Here is an 18,083-nt window from a genome sequence, read left to right as displayed (position 1 = left end):
CCCTCGTATGCTTGCTGGTGCAATTGCAATTGCATGCATTGTGTCCTTTCCAGGGGGTCCTTACGGTAAAATACCCTTGTCATCGCTGTTTGGTCATTAAATTATACTGTAAGCGTGTTTATTCTAGCAAGCTCGCTCAGCGCTTGTCCGATTCAGTGTGTGATTCTTCCCTTGCCGGTTCACTCGTATGCCAAACATGACAGAGGCCATGAAGAATGAGTATTGGTGGGTCTGTAAATCCTTTTGCATGTGTATAGTATGCGTGCGTGCGGTGCTAATGGGCCACGACCCTTCACCTCCTGAACCCCACGAGCACGCTTCCCACAATTGCACGCAGGCTCCTCCGTCACGGCCGCAGCCTGGCCAACGAAGCGGAGATCATAGTCAGCAAGCCCGTAAGCCAAAGCCGGCGGCCATATGCGGCATCAAATAATCGCACACTGCAGTGGCCTTCCGTCTGCGCGTATGTTTGCATGCGCCACCTGCTGTTGTGCCCACACACAGCCCATTTGCCGCAGTGCCCTAGAAGGTCCAGTGCACCGCTGGCTCTTGTATTCTCTCTGTCTGCTTGCCCGGGCGCCGTCTGTGCACCCGGTTACACGCACTTTTCTGGGGTCACGTCACACAGGAGCATGGAGTCGAGTCGCGCTGGACGCTAGCACCGGCAGGGGAAGAGCAGGCGACCGCAGCCGGGTGAGGGACGCGGTGTCACACAATTCTACATGTATCAGTGCGTCTGCGGTCAGGCGTTCCTCTACCTCCACATCTACCATGTGACGCTCGCCCACCCGCCCCCTGCGCTGCAGGCAACAACTGGGGAAGGCGCTGGCTGAGGCTGAACGGTCAGGCCGGCCAGCGGTCGTGTACGCATCACCCTTCTCGCGCACACAGCGCACCGCCGAGCTAGCCGCACAGGCGGCCGGGCTGCAGGTACCAGTGCAGGTAGGAGCATGCGATGTTGGAACGCCCCTGGACACTTGGAGTTGGAGTAACCTGCAACTGAATGAAGTCCTCAAGTTGTACCCCTGCTGCGTAACCTTGCATGGGTTACCACCAGACGGCTGAGGAGCTGCGCGAGAGATTCTTTGGGGACGATCTGGAGCTGCAATCGTACGGCAAGGCGTACGGCACAATATGGTGCGTAATGCCGTGTGTCGTAGAGGCGGTACAGGACGGCAGCATGTGATGGATTGCTGGGGTCGTACTTGATGTGACTGCGGCGTGCTGGCCATTACTGCCGCGGCAGGCGCCGGCAATCAGCCTGATTGAAGCATGCTGCCTTGCTCCCAGGTATGCTACATGAGACTCGGTCGTTCGAGGCTGCGTAAACATTTCTATCGCGGCCCGCGTTTGGTTATGCACAGGGAGCGTGATGCGGTGTCCACTGATACCTGCCCCGGCGGGAACGGCGAGAGTGTCAGCCAGGTTTCACATCGGATACGGCAGCTGTTCCAGGTGTGAACGTAAGGGTATGGCAGGGAATGCCCTAGCGGGATGCAGCGGCGCCGGCTGCGCGCGGAGCCCCTGTTGGAGATTGGGCACTGGGGCAGTGCGCGGGGTACGAGCGCTTTTGGACCCCACACCAGGCCTGCATATGTCGGTATGGCGAGCACAAGGTACCAGAATTGTGCTCATGTTGAGCTTGTGTGCATACGATACCTCAGCTCAAGAATGCACGTGTGTAGCAAAGTGTAGGGCTTGTTGTGCAATACAGCAGATGTCCCCACTGCTCCTCGATGTGCTCCCCGCTGTGCCTCCCTTCTGCAGCGACTGGAGCAGGCGCACAGCGGGGCCGTGATCCTGCTGGTCAGCCACGGCGACACGCTGTCCATTCTGCAGGTGAAGTGTACGTTGCTGAGGGCTGAGGGCTGGGCTGCGCGCACCTGCATTGTGATTGCATCATTGCATGGTTGCTTGCGGCGCAGCCCATGAGCCCCTGATGCCATCCTGTGTGCGCACGTGCAGGCCACCATGCTAGGGGCAGACACCCGCCAGCACCGGCGCTTCGCCTTCGAGACGGCGGAGCTGCGGCCGCTGCTGCAGCCACCAGCACACGACCTGGCGCACTCTCACGCGGTTCAGGCACACGGCCACGGCCACGGCCACGAGGGAGAGGCGCATGCCGATGTGCTGGCAACTCCACGGGAGGCCTAGACCACGGAGTAACAATGGGCGCTGGTGGTGGAGGTCACATCCTGATGGAGGGACCTCCTTCTTGAAAATATCCAGGAGTTATCACTGCACTGTGCCTATCCTTGTGTGTGAGGGCTTTAACGGGTTACTGTATCGTGGAATGTGCTACACGCGAGCACGGCTACTACCGCGACCCCGCATTGTTGGCGATTGCGAATGCCTCTTACTAAGGGACTACGGGCGTGTGGCTGAGTCGCAGATACTGAAGGCATTGTGCGGAAAGGGTGCATCGAGGGCAGTGTGCAGCATGGTGCTGCCGGGTGTGTCGAGTGTCTGATCTTGCGATATCTTGATGCGTGGACTATCGAAATCAGCGACGTAGCGCGGCGTTCTTTCGGTATGGGTCACAGATGATGAAGAGGTTAGTGACGGTCGGGCAGGGCTGATGTGGTTCCAGGCGGCACACCTCGTGGCGCTTGGGCAGGTGCGGGTAGGCGCCTGTCCCGGATGACCGGCTCGACCTCATGCCTGGCCGATGGAGACCCCCGTGTTGCATGTTTGCCGTATACAAAAGACCTGCCGTCAGTAATCATTTGAACATTGTTGCTATCACGAGCGTTTTCAAGGAGACTTGAAGACTGACATCTGAACATCTTTGAATCGCTGCCTGAAGCGTTGATTAGTATCGGTTATCGACGGGTGCTGTTCATACTTAGGCGTGTTACTGTTAGCGGTAAGCCCAGGGACGGGCGCAGAGTCGTAGCGTCAATTTAGAGCAGCGAGCAGAGAATAGTTCCAACGGTACTCGCATTTCGGGAGTATGTTTTGACGGGTGCTCATCTACATATGTTGTTGATGGCGTGTAGTCACGAGAGGCGTGCAGCTGCTCGTGCGAGCTCCTTTACGCACCTTGTCCGCCAGGACAGCTTTGGCACAATGAGCGGTCACAACTTGAACACGATATCACAATTTTGACTTTGGCAGGCTCAGCGGCGTACCTGGGTTCGGACACGGGGCGTAATCTCCAGGCCTAGCGTGCGGTTGCCGTCGGAACTGTCGCTTGGCGCCTCTCCACCGCGCCGGCCCGCGAGGCCAATACAAGAATGCCCGGAAAGTTTAAGTTCACGCTAGCTAACCCCGATAAGTTCAATCAGGTGAGCGGTGCCCGTGGTCAGCCCTACTGCGTGCGGGCGTTTGGTCGACCGTTGGCGCAACGGCGCTTTCCGCCCTTGACACTCCAACACCCCACACCGCCGCCTCGGCTTACACAGGAGGCATACCTGGCTGCTGTCCACGGGACACGCAAGCTGAAGCCCCCTTCGGACGTGTACGTGGGCTATGGCCCTGAGGACATGGGCAGCGCTATGGTGGGTCGGAGGGGTCATGGGCGTGGGTCATGGGCGTACACCCGTGTACATCCACCCAGACCGCACACGCTCTTTGCCATGCCCGACTATTATCACACGGCGTTGTGGCATGAATTGCTGTAGCGCTATCGTAACTTGGCTATGTGATGACGCACGCGCCCCTGCTATTTCGCTGGCGCCTACAGATGATCCGGGTACAGTCCCGGCAGGAGTGGAACCTGGTCCTTCCCACCGACCCAAACAAGTGAGCTCCAAAAACTCGTGATACTTGCTTGCAAATCAGCGTAACTATCTCACTTCCATCATTGCATGCCCGCTCTGCCGCCAAGGTTGCCTCTGCACATTCGCGCTTAACGCCAAACCGCGCCGCTCAGCTCCACAGTCCAGCTCCATGCACTCCATGCACCTGTCCACCACCGCAACCGCACCTGCACCAACAGCGAACCCGCATTGCACCGCACCCTCACGGCCGCAGGTACACGCTGGAGTGCGGCTTCACGTACGGCATTACCAGCCGCAAGGCCATCTGGGAGTACGTCAAGCCGGTGCTGTTGGCGGTGTGCGCCAGCTGTCCCTACGCCTTCGAGCTGTACTGGGTGAGCCGCTGACGCTGGAGAAAGGAAAATAGTGAGGAAGGAGCGGAGGGCAGGAGATGCACGGGATTTGCCCCTCTGCTAAGCTCGGAGTGAAGGCGCAGGAGGGCTCCACTGGCCCGTGTCGTGAGGCGCCAAATGCTGTGACCGAAGTCACCGGACTGACCGCACCAACCCCTCGCGACGGCGTTTGGCACGCCAGGAGGACGCTGACGGTGGGGACGTGGTGGAGGTGGGCCGCTTCGATGCCATCACCAAGTCCATCATCGTATCGCACCGTGGCGTGCCCTCCGCCGCCGAGTTCGAACAGGAGGCCGCGGCGCAAGCCAAGGCACAGCAGCAGAAGCAGCAGCAGGCGGCACACCAGCACCAGCAGCAACAACAGCAGCACATACAGGCGATGCAACAGGCGGCCAACGGTGCGCAGGGGCGTGGCGCGGTGCCCATGCCATCACCCATGCAGATGCAGATGCCATACCTGCAGTCACCGATGCCGATGATGATGCCGCCAACCCCCTCCGCCGCCTCCCCACAGGTGGGCCGCATGCAAGCCGCCGCTAGCAGGCCATCGCCTCAGCAGCAGACGCTGCCGCCCAACCCGCAGCTGCAAGCGAATGTCCTGATGCAGCAGCAGTTGATGATGATGCAGGCAGCTGGGATGGGGCAAGTGCAGCCCGGCATGGCGCTGCCCGGGTCAGCGGGCGCGCCCATGCAAAAGCAGCGAGGGCCGCCCATGCCGGGAGGCATGCCCATGCCCGGCGTTATGCCGATGCAGGGTGGATTGCGGATGCAGATGCCCATGGGCATGCCCATGCAGATGGCCGTGCATGTGCAGAGGCAAGCACCAGTGGAGTCGAAGCCGGCAGCTGGCGCTGGCGGCGGTGGGTCAGGCGGCAACAAGCTGACTGGGTTCATGACAGCAATGGCGAATGCTGTCACGGGGGGCGGCAGCAAGACGGCAGGCGCGGCAGCACAGCCACAAGCTCAGCCACTGCAGCCCCCGGGTGCCCAACGGGTGCCCTCAGGGATGGGGCCGGCGCCAGGAGGCGCATGGGGACCAGGCCCAGCAGCACCGAGCCCACAGCGGCCCATGCAAATGCCCATGCAGATGCCGGGGCAGATGCCAGGGGCCGCGGGGCGAGGCATGCCTATGCCGGGTTCCGCGATGATGGGCCCCAATGCAGGGCGAGGTGCGCCAGGTATGGGGCCGGGAATGCAACCCGGAGGCGTCATGCCGGCAGGTATGCGCACCATGCCTGTGGCTGCGCCGGGTCGAGGAAAGTAGGGCTCGAGCTCTTGGAGTGGTGCTGACAAGGCTGTGCAGTGTTATGCCTGATGGGGCGCGCGAGTGGTGTGCCCGGCCGGTGGCTGTTTGCTTTGTTGTCTTGCAGCGGTTTCAGGGCATTATCTTACCTATGATGTTCGGGAGTAGCTTCTTATTTATTGTGACAAACGTGCATGTTACACATATTAGTCGGGAAATGCAGGGTAGCACAAGATGCTATAATGCCGTGCCTGGGTTCAGATGTGTGCGGCCAGGTGCGGCACACCTGTTTCAGCATGCAGGCTCCTGTATCTGCAGACTGCAAATTTCCAGCCCATGTTATCAACCTGGTAGTGCTGCTCTATATTTGCGTTTTGTAACATCAGCCGCATGAAGGCTAGCATGTGTGCGGACTTCAATGCGTGGGCCCCGGAGTACCTGCGGATGGGTCCGGCACACAATCTGTGCTGGTCCGAGAGGACCCTGCCCTCTCGGCGCTGCACCGCAGGTCCTTCCAGGCCTCCAGCCTGCACCCCATCTCCTGGTCATGTCATCGTGCGGTATTCGGGGGAGCGGAGAGGAGCGACTGGGGTGGGATCGCGGTACGCATCACGACAGTCGTATGGAGGTAAAGGGCTGAGTGGCAGTCCGCGGTTACGTCTGTCTGCTTTATTACCACGCAAAAATATCCATTTGTCATCACCTGGTCCTGTGGTCTAGTGGTTAGGACAGCAGACTCTGAATCTGCTAACCTGAGTTCAAATCTCAGCAGGACCTCACGTAATGCCATAGCAATCTATGTTTTGGGCATCCTCCCTTCGACCTGCGGTGTAGCATCATCGCGCCAGCATACTCGGCCCATCTGGACTCCTCAGGCCGCGCTTGTCAACGTCTTGTGTCGCAGCCCGACAGTTGCGCATGGCAATGTCATTGGCAGCTCCACCCACGGCGGCCCCGGCTATCCGCTCACCTGAAACGAGGACACAGTAGGCACCAAAGCATAACAGCCGCGTCAAGATGCGGGCCGCCATCTTAAAGGTGTAGGCGTGCAGTGACAGGCCAGGTGCAGCAGCACGCACGTGACCCCCAGCTCATCAGGACTCCTCAGCCCTTGTCATCGACCCACCCACAAACGAAACCTTTGTATTGAGGGGTTAGAACACACAACAAAAAAACCCTTCCATTTGACACAGCGCCAATCGACTCCTCTTGACGAGCGCCACCACGCTGTGCCATTGGCGGTCCCGTTCTGCGGCTTCGGTCACACGCGTTCTATCTTTGGAAATCCCCTCAACACACACCACATTCTGTCCAACTCTCGGCAATGTGATGTATGAACAGCGTGCATCTGCAGCCGTGCCAAACATGTACTCTCGTCCGCCATGTCAGTGCACATGCGCTGAATGTGGGGACATGTTACCGGCTCCCACCGACCCGCGGTTGGCAATTCGGCCACTTGTCATTTCCCCCCTCCCCTCCCACTTCCACCCCAAAGTTATACAAAGGACTGAAGGCGCCTCTAGGGACCCATATGCAGGCCTGACGTGCACGGACGTAGCCTCCCCTTTACTCGCAAAATGGCCCTCCTACGTTTTGTTTGTGCTTGATACAGCATAACGTGCACATATGAGCCTCGTAATGCTGCGTTTGGCCCCTACTTCTGCTTGTGGGGCACCTCCCGAAATCCGCCAGGATGGGCTCCCGAAATCCGGACGCGGGCCCCCCACGGACGACGACCGACCCCCCAACTTTGGCGGCCCAGAACTAACCCCCCACCCCGACAAAACTATAAGTTCGTGCGCAATGCTCTCCGAAAGCTCTGCAATTCCTAGCATGGGGCAATATTCTGAGCTTTCTGCCCCCCTGTTCCTACCTCCCCTTGCACGGCCCCCCGCTTGACGCCCACAACTACGTTGTGGGCGTTCTTGCGCCGAGCCAGGCCATGCGCGTGCTGGGCGGGACCCTCCTCCTCCCTCCTCCGCGGGACTAGGAGCCTGCTGCGCCTGCTGCTGCAAAGATGCCAGGAGTCCAGGCCCAAGTCGTGAGAGTCTGTAGGTCAGTACGTACGCTCATAGCACGTAAACACGTGTGGGGTACCTGCGTGTGTATTTGTGGGAAGTTGATGTCGTCCCGAGAAGGGTCCCGATGCAGAGGCACGGGGGCTTGCCGATATGTTACAGGGACAGTAGGACGTGTGGTGGAGATATGTGAGCCCCATGGTTCCAGGTTCGGGTTTGGGAATCGCCGACCCGCCTGCTCTCGCGTGCGGGTCACATCCATCCGTCAACCGCCGCCTCATCTGCCCGCCTCTCACCTGCACTCGCGCTCCCCGTCCGCGGTTGCTGCTGCTCCTCCCCGTGCTACAAGTATCCGCGTGGCCGCTGGGCTCGCCATACGTGCTGTGGTTCAGCTGGCTATGGAAGGACAAACGGAAGGCAGCATGCGCAGTCAAGCTCGGACCTGCATTGTTCGCCCGTGCGAGTGAGTGGGTAGGGTGGTAGTTGTCAGAAACACGTCGATCGGCACACGGCGCGTGCAAAGTGCGGCTCCCAAACGTTTCCAGCTCCTATACCCTTAACCCAGATGCGACCCGCACCCCGGAACCCTTCTCTCGTAGATGGACCCCAAGCATCACAGTGAAGCACACGCACCTGGAGGGCGACAGCACCTTGTGACGTGATCTCCTCGGTAAAGCGCACCGCCGGCTACAACCCGGCGATAGTCGCGCCCATCGCACCTCATGCAGGGCCGCCAGGCACGCACACTACGGTAACGGACACGGCGCTTGAGGCACAGTGTCTGTGCGCCCATTACACCGCGCGGCTGATGCGGCATTGTTGATAGCCACCACGCCGCCGCACGGCCATGCCGCCGCCACCACCGCAGTTTCCAGCCAGCCATCCAGTCCCCCGTAGACCGTGTAGGGCCCCCCGCCCGCAGCCGCCGCCTCCGTGGCCGCCTCCTCCCACTAGCGTGACTGTTTCCGTACGGGATTGGTTCAACGTTATTCCCACCAAGCAGCCGCCAGCATGACCTATCTGAATGTGCTTGCCCATGATGCATTGCCGACAGTGCCGACCTCCAGGCTGCCGCTCCAGCCAGCATGCTTCCCACGTCTGCTCCCACCGCTGCGCCCCGCGTTCAGCGACAACCGGCTGCCGCAGCTCGGGCTGCACTTCCCCCGCCGCGTTCCCCGCCGACCGGGCGGCGCAGCCGGGCATCATCATCCGTAGCTGTGGGAGCCGTGGTGGTGTCGAGGGTGCCCTCCAGCGCCATCGTGATCTCGCTCATGTGGTGGCGGAGCCAGGTCTTCAGGGCCGCCACCGATTTGCTGCGCAGGCGCGGCGGCAGCCGTTGCTGCACCGCCTCCGCCAGGTCACACACGCCGCCGTAGCCGACCAGGTGCAGCTGCATGCCCCACAGGGTGCGGACAAGATCCGGCTCGCTCCTGAGGATGTCTGCGACTGCCGCAATGACGTCGGCAGTGTTGTGGCCTGGCGCCCGCGCCCCACCCGAGCCATTCGCAGGGGTCACCGCAGGTTCTGGCGCGGGCGTGGGCTGGGTCGCACTCGTAGATGGGGGCGTGGGCTGAGGCGTGGGCTGGGGCGCGGGCGCAAGCTCTGGTTTGGCGTGGCTGGTTGGCCGGGGGTCAACCTGATGCTGGTCTGGCCCGCGGCCGCCGCTGCTGGCCAAGCTACCACCACCGCCGCCGGCTCCGCCGCTGCCGCAGCGAGCACGCGCCGTTAGGTCGCACAGGCCCGATGCTGCGTGACCAACGCCGCTGTCTTCGGCGCTCCTTCCACACAGGTGCCTGGCAGCAGCCTCCGCCGCGAGCAGGTCCATCTTTGCCCGCTGCGATAACCCGTGACGCCCCAGTAAAGCCGTGGGTGCGGCGCCGTGTGCCGCACCGGCTGCTGCTCGGCCCGCTGAGGCCGCGGGCCTCCTTGCCGCCCCAGCCGGCACCGCTGCGCTCGGCCCTGCGCCGCCGGCGCCTGCTGCCGCTGCTGGACCCGCCTGCGCGCTGGCTACCGTGTCACCCGCCATGTGAGGCGGCGCTGCGGCTGCGGCTGCATGCTCAATCGCCTGCTGCTGCTTGGCCCTGCGCGCCGCGAACATGCGCTGTGTCACTCTGGCCACGGCCAGCCGGTCCGTGATGGTGCGCCGGCGCTCGTCCAGTACTGCGCGAACGACCTCGGCTGGCACCCCGCTGCGCCGCGCCAGCTGCCCCACCACGTCCTCCCACCGCCCTGCCTCCATGCAGGTGAGTGCCCGCGCGTCGCCCGCGCCCAGGTGCTCCGCGGCCTCGCCCACACGCTGCACGTGAGCCTCCGTGAAGCCCACGCCGCCAAGCAGGCGGCTGGTTGCAAGCACCGTGCTGCCATGGCTGATGCCGTGCCATGCAAGGCTACGGTCCAGGTGCAGGGCACGGCCGCACCACAGCAGCTGCATCAAAACCGGGGGCGCACCCTCGCTGGTGGCGGGGGAGTGAAGCAACACCTCCACGGGGTCCTCAGGCAAGGCCGTCACCGCCACGGTACGGCCACGCAGCGTGCGCACAAACACCTGCACGCTCCTTCGCAGGGGCAGGGGAGCATCGGCAAGCCCGCCATACGGTGCGGTGGCCACCACGCGTCCAGTGGCCTCTTCGCCCACATGAGTCGAGCGCCATTGCGCCACACTGGTTTGCAGCCATGCCCGCGCCAACATGACACCCCCTGCCACAGCGGCTGCGCAAAGCAGCGCCACACACCACACCGCAACCATCAGTGTGGGTAGTGGGAGCATCCTGCAGGTGCAGCCGGGAAAGGGGGTAAGGGGGGTAGGTCAAGCAGCGACACGAGCTGCGACACGGCAACAGATCTTGCAGAACTCCTAGCTCGCTCACCAGCGCCCTGCTGCTGCGCTACTCCGGCCGGGATGTCAGGAACAGCTGGAGGACGAACAGCATTTCCCCGCAGAGCCGTCGCTGCAGCGACGCGTCCGCGTTCGTCATGTCGTATCCCTTATATGTAAGGATTATGCTGCATTCGGCTGACTGGCAAGTTGACAGCGCGAGCGCAGAAGTAACTTTAACAACAGCTCAAGTTGACGGGTCTATGCTTTACGCTGCGTGCTTAAGATGTACCTTGTTGTTGCTGTTATTGAAGTACAAGGGATATGCCATGCGTTTCACCTGCCAAGCTAGCGCGGTGAGGCAACGTGAAAGGACAATTGTTCCCCGGTCGCGGGAACAGGGGCTGAGCCCCTCCACAGTCTGAGGCCGAACAACCTCATCGCCCGGACATAGCTGGGGTCGGTTTCCACAGGCACATAGCCAAACCCCTAGCAGTCGCAATGCCACAGCAGAGCCAACCGCAGCCAGACGCAGCACAGTTGTCAACAGCCGCACTACTTGTCATGCCGCTTCGCATGCCCTGCCAGCCCCACCGCGGACCTAGACACCAGCCGGCTCCTCAGCCTGCGCGCTTGCGCCGCTTCTTGGGCGGCGCTGCGCTCTCCTCCTCCACATGGCCTTTCCCGCCCCCTCCGCTACCAAGATGCGCGCACGCGCCCCCGCTGCTGCCGCTGCCGCTGGCGCTGCCGCCGCCGCCGCCGCCGCCGCCGCCAGTCTACAGCGATGCAGGTCGCTTGTTTAGATTGTGATCTAGTCCCCTCCCTGGGCATGACGTGCATGCCAGAGAAACGACATCTCTGGGAATGATGTCAAAATGCATACCAAGCACAAGAACGCTTATATGATGCGGCGCCATGCAGGGTGTGGGCGGAACGCCCGCCAAGATGAGACACGATGAGAGGCACGGCCGATGGCGCCGAGTAAAGCCATCACCACGCCCAGTGTTCCGGCCAGTTGTAATAGATCTACTGTTACGATCCCTGTTCGAGACAGGGCTGGGCCCTAACTTATGCCTCTTACGAGTCTTCTAGTGAATACGCGGTCACCCAAGTCTCATCCGTTGGACATCTCCAACCCCTTGCCAGTCTCTACAGTGAGTTATGTCCGGGGTGGGCTAGGTACTGCTACACAGGGCTTGCAGCCCCCAGGGGTAGGCCGCTGCCGCTGCCGGCGAGATGAGGGCGGACCGTATCCTCGCCCATGGCATCCAGGGCCCCACGGACTGCCTAGTTTATAGCGTCTGAGGGTGCTCCGTCCCCCCCCCCCCCCGCCGAAACCCGGGAAGGGGTAGTTGGCGAGATTTGGGACCGTCTTCAGCCCCACGTGGCGAGAAGGCACCCGCGGAAATGCCCAATCTTTTTCGCCTGAGGGCCTGCAATGGTCGGCGGCGCTCCTCTATTGCCCGTGGCGTTTACCGTCTGGATGAGGTAACATGTCTGCTGTGACCGCCTCCTGCTAACCGGCCTTCTATGCGTGCTAGCGACTACAACTTCTCTTCGTGTCGCGCACATTCGCGTTCGCATTTCGACAGCACTCCGCTAATGGTGTCGGTTTCCGCTCCCCAGCAATGCAATTAAGCTCTGGCGCCGTGACGCGTGCCACCCAGCCACACTGCCTGAAACATCGTCATCCTTCAACCGTCCCTGCAACTGCCCAGCGGCCCAGCGACCGCCCCTGGGCATTATAATTGCTTACGCCAAGCCGCATGCGCCCACCCCACCCCCTGCCCCTACTGCGCTCTGCCTATGCCACGGCCTGTCACTGCACGCCTACACCTTGAAGATGGCGGGCCGCATCTTGACGCGGCTGTTATGCTTTGGTGCCTACGGTGCCCTACGGTGCCTACTGTGTCCTCGTTTCAGGTGAGCGGATAGCCGGGGCCTGCCGGGGCCGCCGTGGGTGGAGCCGCCATTGACATTGCCATGCGCAACCGTCGGGCTGCGACACAAGACGTTGGCCAGCGCGGCCTGAGGAGTCCAGACGGGCCGAGTATGCTGGCGCGATGATGCTACACCGCAGGTCGAAGGGAGGATGCCCAAAACATAGATTGCTATGGCATTACGTGAGGTCCTGCTGAGATTTGAACTCAGGTTAGCAGATTCAGAGTCTGCTGTCCTAACCACTAGACCACAGGACCAGGTGATGACACAATCGCACTTTTACCTTAATATATAACCTAAATATGTAACCGCTTCACACCGGGCCTCAACGAGCAGGGACTGCCACTCAGCCCTTGTGCTCCCTCTACCTCCATACGACTGTCGTGATGCGCACCGCGATCGCACCCCAGTCGCTCCTCTCCGCTCCCCCGAATACCGCACAATGACATGACCAGGAGATGTCGTGCGGTTTGGGGTGCAGGCTGGAGGCCTGGAAGGAACTGCGGTGCAGCGCCAAGACGGCCGGGTCCCCTCGTGGGTCCCCTTGAAAGGATGTGTCCAATCAGCAAATGCATTGAGACACGCACACATGTCACCACGTACGCAAGAGCAATGGCGGGGGCCATCAGCCTATAGATATCCCACAGCGCAGTACCCCTGGGCATCCCGCGGCTGCGTGACCTCCTGCTTGGTTACATTGAGGACCAGCGTTATGAGGGTAGCGTCACGTGTCATGGTCCGGGTAGCCGAGGGTGGTTGCCCCTTGGTGGTCTGGGCCCGCTCCAGGCGACCAGCGCCTTGCAGCGCCGCACTTTGAAGCAAGCTTTCGAACCCTCAATCTCAGGCGTAAAGCCGTAAACCCTCATAGCTCCCAATCTCCCATTGTGTGAAAAGCGTGTCCAGCACATGCCGGGTTGGAAGGGGAACCACTCGCACCAAGGGGTGCACGCCGTCCGTGGTTCTTGGCCATGCAGTTGACAATCACATGCAAGGCCCGCGGCAATGCATCCGCCGTTTCGCCATTTCACAGCAATTGGGTTTCCCCTTTATCGCAACATGGATACCTAACTTGGGTGAACAGCATTTCTTGCAGATGCTATTGCAGCGGTGTATTCTCCGCGCCATTGCCCGAGTCAATTGTAGACAACACCACTGCCGAGTAACAAGCGCTATCAGGTCGCAACGTCAGTTATACAACTCGCTAGGCGCTCGGTCTTCGTTCCAGCAGCCGCCAAGTTCAGGCTCCCAGCTGCGGGCTGTACGTGGCGACGCATTTTCTTTACAAGGCATGGGCTCCGATACCGAGGATCCGCAGGCTCGCCCTGCGAGCAAGCGGCAGCGCACAGGCGAGGGAACATGTGGGCAGGAACGCGAACCAGACTCGCTGGATTGTTGGCGTTCAAGCAATAGGTAGTAACAACTAAGTCACACGACTGAAACGGACTGCTGTCTTGCTCTCCTGGCCCCCAGACGGCGGAGCGGCAGCTGTCAGCGGCGCGGGCCCCGACGCACAGGCCGCTGAGCAGCAGCAGCGGAAGGGAAAGAAGGGCAAGGACTCATGGAGCCCTATGGTACGCCTGACGTGCGTGAAGCGCAGTGCAGTTGGCGTGCCCCTTGCTGGACGACGGTGCTGCAGAGAGCAGCTGTACTGTAGCGGAGCTTGCAACCGGAAAAGCGGGGGGGGGGAGAGCCGCACACCATGCATACATGGCAGGGTCCCCCGCCCATGCGCAACCCAACCCCTGGCCCTGCACGACACCACTCCATGCAATGCACCCTACACATCCCCTGCCTGCCCACGCCTCCCGCAACGCCCCTCGCCTGCCCCTCAACCCCGTGCCTTCCCCGCCCTCCCCCCCCCACCCCACCCCATCGCGACTCCCCTTCTGTGCCGCCAGATCGGCAAGCTGCACCAGGCGGTCAAAGTCAACAACCTGCCGGTCGCCATGGCCACCTTCCGCGAGATCCTGGCTGCCGGCGGCTCCGTGCCCGTGTCCGTCATGAACAGCCTCCTGTTCCTGGCGTGCGGCTGCGAGCAGTGGGAGCGCTACGCCCGCGGCCTGCCGCCGCTGCCGCCCACCGCACTGCCAGTGGACGCGCGGGACCAGGACCCGCCGGCGGCGGCGGCAGCCGCCGGCGCGGCGGCGGCTGCCGCCGCCGCTGAGGTGGAGGACGGCGGGAAGAAGAGCAAGGAGCAGCAGGGGCAGGGGCAGGGGCAGGGGCACCAGGGCAAGCGGCGGAATGTGAACGCGGTGCCGCCGCCGGAGGGGCCGCCGCCGAGCAAGGAGGAGTTGCTGGCGGCGGTGGAGGAGCTGTGGGCGGCCATGACCGCGGCGGGGCAGAAGCCGGACGCGGGGACGTACCTGGGGCTGGCGCGGCGGGAGGCGTTGAGGGGCGAGCCAGCGGCGGCCCTGGCGTGGGTGAGCGGGAGCGGGAGCGGGTGGCGGGGGTGGGAGTGGGAGTGGGAGGGAGCGGGTGGCGTTGGGTGCGGTTGCCGAGTCGCTGCCGAGTGCCTGGGTGAGTTGGTTGGGTGATGGTAGGATGGATGAGGGTTGCGGCTAGCTGCGCGAGCACGGGCGTGCGGCGTGTGCGCTTGGTGGCGTTGTCGCTGCACTGCATCGGCCGCTCACGCCCGCTGCCGCTGCCGCTGCCTGGCTCCAGGCCAAGGAGTGTGCGGCCAAGACGCGGTCGGTGCAGCTGCGCACCTACCACCCAGCCATGGTGAGGGAGGGCGGCGAGGGAGGGGAGAAAGGGAGGCAGGGAGGGAGGGAAGCTGGCTGGCAACGGCTGGCGACGGGCTCACAGCCGCGCTTGGGACCGCCGGTGTTCTGTGCTGGGAGTTGTATCCAATCACCACGCCGCAGGGCACTTGCCTCCCCAACCCTCACCCACACACGCCGCCGCCACCCGCACACCGGCACATCGCCCCCACCGCGGTCAGGTGGGGTTCTGCCTGGCTGGCGACGCCGCGGCTCTGGCAGCCCTGTACGAGATAGACGGCCTCATCACGGGCCCTGCAACAGCCGGCGGCGCGGGGCTGGACGCCACCGAGTACGAGTACGCGCGGCTGCTGGAGGGCATTGCGGCGGCGGGCAGCTACAGCCAGCTGAGGGGTGAGAGAGGCAGAGCGGGAGGGGGAGAGGGAGGGAGGCGGGCTGCTGGTGCAACAGGAAGGCGCCGAGGAGGGCGCGCCCTGCAGCTCCGGGTTGGGTACTTTGGGGAGGCCTGTTCATGGGCGTGTCTTGTGACACGTGTTACCTGCAAGTGCCACACATCCCGCTCACTCCCCTCTCTTGCGCTGCCCCCTGCCTGCCCCCTCCCTCCCGTCGGCACTTCCATGTTTAACACAATCCGTTTGCATGGGAAAGTTGAACCCCGCTGCCCCCCCCTCGCTGCACAATAATTTATGAATGTAACCCCCCCCCTCCCTGCACAGGCGTGCTGCTGCGCATGCAGGACGACCTCAACCAGCTGGCGCCCGCCACCGCCGACCTGGTGGCGGCCTTCTTCCAGCGCAGGCCCCAGGCGGCGGCGCAGGCCTTCGCGGCAGTGGACGCCGGAGGCTGCCCCGGCGTGGCGGCGGCAGCGGCTGGCGGTGCAGTGGCGGCGCGGGCGGAGGCGGGCCCGGCGTCAACGTCGTCGTCAGCAGCGGAGGGCGAGGGCGCGGGCGGGGCTGGGGGCGGGGAGCGCAGCTGGCAGGTGCTGCGAAGTGTGGCTGTGGAGCGGGGCGGGCGCTGCGACGCGGCGGGCGGCTCGCTGCGAGTCATTGACCTGGCGGAGACGGAATGGTGAGCGAGCACAGGGTCGTCTACATGGTTGGCACAGGGTTCCTGTGTGTATGGGAGGTCGCATTGGGCATACGCGCCCGAGTGGGGGCCGGTATTGCGGGCGTCTCACAAGGCTCCTCACACAGCATGCCCACACGAACGCCCGCATGCTGCCGCCGCCGCTGCCTCGTGCTGACAGGGAGTCGTTCGCCAACGCCATCGCCAGCCTGGCGCGCACCAACATGGGCGCCCGCGCGGCGGAGTTCGACGCCTTCGCGGCCTGGTACGACAGACACGGGCCGTACGACATACTGGTGGACGCCGCAAACGTGGCGTACTACGGCCAAAACCGTGAAGGCGGCGGCTTCACGTGGGGCCAGATCCAGGCCATGTACGAACTGCTGACGCGGCGGTTCCCGTCCAAGAAGGTCCTAGTGGTGAGTGTGGGAGGCGGCGTATGTGGGCGGGAGCGGGGGGGCGAGGGTAGGCTGGTGTGCGCCGTGTCCGAAACGGCGTGAAGGTTGCCGCGTGTCCGTTCGCCGGGCAAGCATGTGCATCCCGGTCGGGCTGCAGGGGTCCGCAAGACGCGGTGGTGTGATGATGCTGCCTCCACATGCAGGCACAGAGCTTCTTGAGTTGACACTTGACACGCACAAGTGCCGCTTGCACCTCCCACCTCTTCAATACCATTGTCGTCCAACCACCGCACTCATGTGCCTGTCAATTCGCACCCTGCCTCCCCCGCCTCCCCCGCCTCCCGTGCCCGCCTCTCCAGATGGTGCACCGCAACCGGCTCAAGGACCCCGAGGCCAACACGTCGGCGGTGCAGGCGTTCCTGGGCCGCCTGCGCAGCTGCAAGGCCTTCAACTACACGCCGCCCGGAGCCAACGACGACTGGTGCGTGCCGTAGGCTGCCGCCTGCCGGGCTGTCAATCAGCACAGCTGCAGGGTTCATGGACACACACAGCGCACGGCGACGCGGCCCGCACACAGCCCCTTCCACGCATTCACAGGAGCCCAACACCCCATGAGTAGCACACCGCCACACCCTGAGTGTCGCGCCTCCCCTCCCGCACACACATACATACACACGCGTCCTAGTACCGCGAACGCCGCAGTGCATTACTCTCATCCCCACATCCTGTTTCCCTCCCTTGCCATCTGTAAAATGCGCACGCCGCCTGCCCGCCCCCACGCTCCCCCCGCCGCGTAGGTTCTGGCTGTACGCGTGCGTCAAGGCCAAGCGGCGCGGCCTGCTGGTGTCCAACGACCTGCTGCGCGACCACATCTTCTCGCTGCTGCGGCCCAAGCACTTCCTCAAGTGGAAGCAGCGCCACATCGCCCGCTACACCTACGTGCACTGGGCGCAGGCCGACCCGGAGTGGGACTGGGAGGCGCCCGAGGACTGGGCGCCCACAGAGGAGGGCGAGGAGGAGGGCGAGGAGGAGGAGGCCGCCGCCAAGGCAGGGGAGGAGGCCGCCAAGGAGGGCGAGGGGGAGCAGGGCGAGGCTAAGGAGGGAGAGAAGGGGGAGGCGAAGGAGGAAGAGGCGAAGGAGCAAGGGGAAGGGGAAAAGGCCGAGGTGGAGGAGCCGGATGACGAGGGCGGCAAGGGTGGCGACGAGCTGTTTGTGCTGCAGATGCCCAGCCCCTACACGCCGTGTGTGCAGCAGGTGCCGGAGTCGGGGGCGTGGATGGTGCCGGTGAGCGATGGCACGTGGCTGTGCGTGCGACCGCAGCCGGCATGAGGGAGTAGAGGCAGGGCGTTGGGGAGGGAGGGAGTAGCACAGCACTGCGGCTCAATACCTTAGGTTAGCACGGGAGGACAGGAATTGCTGGTGAGCAGGATGGTCGCTAGTCGATAGCAGCAGATAGCAAAACTGTGGCTGTAGCATTGGACAGGACAGCGATAGGGATTGGAGCCGTGGTTTGTAGCAGAACGGGCTGAACTGCTGCAGGAGTGGTTATGGCGTGAGGGAATCAGGATGGAAAGCTATTTGGGCCCAAGTTACCAAGTGGGCTGCGGCACTGCAACACTGACTGATGTGATGTCAGACGTACGGAAGGAAATACGATGCTTGAAACGGGCTAAACAACAAGACGAGGAGACTCAGGATAGCCGAGGGGTATGCCATTTGAATGGAAGCCTTGTTACAGGGCCCCCAGCCGTGTCGTTTGCTTGCCGCCC

The 18,083-nt window shown here is 63.0% G+C and overlaps 6 protein-coding genes across 6 annotated transcripts; 3 read left to right on the top strand and 3 right to left on the bottom strand.

Annotated features, from left to right (window-relative positions):
- Positions 1-70: 70 nt before the first annotated feature.
- Positions 71-3,146, top strand: CHLRE_13g564000v5 (uncharacterized protein). Its single transcript, XM_001693616.2, has 9 exons — positions 71-225; positions 338-395; positions 629-693; positions 807-942; positions 1,058-1,137; positions 1,365-1,455; positions 1,768-1,839; positions 1,966-2,866; positions 3,118-3,146. Exons 1-8 carry the CDS (start codon positions 197-199, stop codon positions 2,152-2,154), a joined length of 720 nt encoding a protein of 239 aa, XP_001693668.2. The 5' UTR covers positions 71-196; the 3' UTR covers positions 2,155-2,866; positions 3,118-3,146.
- Positions 3,147-3,200: 54 nt separating this feature from the next.
- Positions 3,201-5,749, top strand: CHLRE_13g563950v5 (uncharacterized protein). Its single transcript, XM_043069226.1, has 6 exons — positions 3,201-3,287; positions 3,405-3,500; positions 3,686-3,744; positions 3,976-4,096; positions 4,296-4,512; positions 4,629-5,749. The coding sequence occupies exons 1-6, from the start codon at positions 3,237-3,239 to the stop codon at positions 4,652-4,654; spliced, it is 570 nt and encodes a 189-aa protein (XP_042917201.1). The 5' UTR covers positions 3,201-3,236; the 3' UTR covers positions 4,655-5,749.
- A 69-nt stretch (positions 5,750-5,818) lies between these two features.
- CHLRE_13g563926v5 (uncharacterized protein) lies at positions 5,819-8,130 on the bottom strand. The gene is made up of 3 exons (XM_043069225.1): positions 8,009-8,130; positions 7,672-7,817; positions 5,819-7,454 (listed from the first exon to the last, which is right to left on the bottom strand). The coding sequence occupies exons 1-3, from the start codon at positions 8,097-8,099 to the stop codon at positions 7,344-7,346; spliced, it is 348 nt and encodes a 115-aa protein (XP_042917200.1). The 5' UTR covers positions 8,100-8,130; the 3' UTR covers positions 5,819-7,343.
- Positions 8,131-8,238: 108 nt separating this feature from the next.
- On the bottom strand, positions 8,239-10,470 carry CHLRE_13g563900v5 (uncharacterized protein). Its single transcript, XM_001693358.2, has 2 exons — positions 10,243-10,470; positions 8,239-10,143 (listed from the first exon to the last, which is right to left on the bottom strand). The coding sequence occupies exon 2, from the start codon at positions 10,140-10,142 to the stop codon at positions 8,499-8,501; it is 1,644 nt and encodes a 547-aa protein (XP_001693410.2). The 5' UTR covers position 10,143; positions 10,243-10,470; the 3' UTR covers positions 8,239-8,498.
- An 88-nt stretch (positions 10,471-10,558) lies between these two features.
- On the bottom strand, positions 10,559-11,320 carry CHLRE_13g563876v5 (uncharacterized protein). The gene is made up of 2 exons (XM_043069224.1): positions 11,029-11,320; positions 10,559-10,966 (listed from the first exon to the last, which is right to left on the bottom strand). Exons 1-2 carry the CDS (start codon positions 11,044-11,046, stop codon positions 10,811-10,813), a joined length of 174 nt encoding a protein of 57 aa, XP_042917199.1. The 5' UTR covers positions 11,047-11,320; the 3' UTR covers positions 10,559-10,810.
- A 1,870-nt stretch (positions 11,321-13,190) lies between these two features.
- CHLRE_13g563850v5 (uncharacterized protein) lies at positions 13,191-18,076 on the top strand. Its single transcript, XM_043069223.1, has 9 exons — positions 13,191-13,477; positions 13,602-13,702; positions 14,030-14,551; positions 14,793-14,852; positions 15,073-15,244; positions 15,568-15,919; positions 16,098-16,335; positions 16,674-16,795; positions 17,112-18,076. Exons 2-9 carry the CDS (start codon positions 13,700-13,702, stop codon positions 17,641-17,643), a joined length of 2,001 nt encoding a protein of 666 aa, XP_042917198.1. The 5' UTR covers positions 13,191-13,477; positions 13,602-13,699; the 3' UTR covers positions 17,644-18,076.
- Positions 18,077-18,083: the final 7 nt, after the last annotated feature.

The sequence above is a fragment of the Chlamydomonas reinhardtii genome, chromosome 13 (assembly GCF_000002595.2).
Source record: "Chlamydomonas reinhardtii strain CC-503 cw92 mt+ chromosome 13, whole genome shotgun sequence".
Taxonomy (NCBI): domain Eukaryota; kingdom Viridiplantae; phylum Chlorophyta; class Chlorophyceae; order Chlamydomonadales; family Chlamydomonadaceae; genus Chlamydomonas; species Chlamydomonas reinhardtii.
Note: the sequence above shows the minus strand (reverse complement) of the source record. Positions and strands in the feature narration are given on the sequence as shown.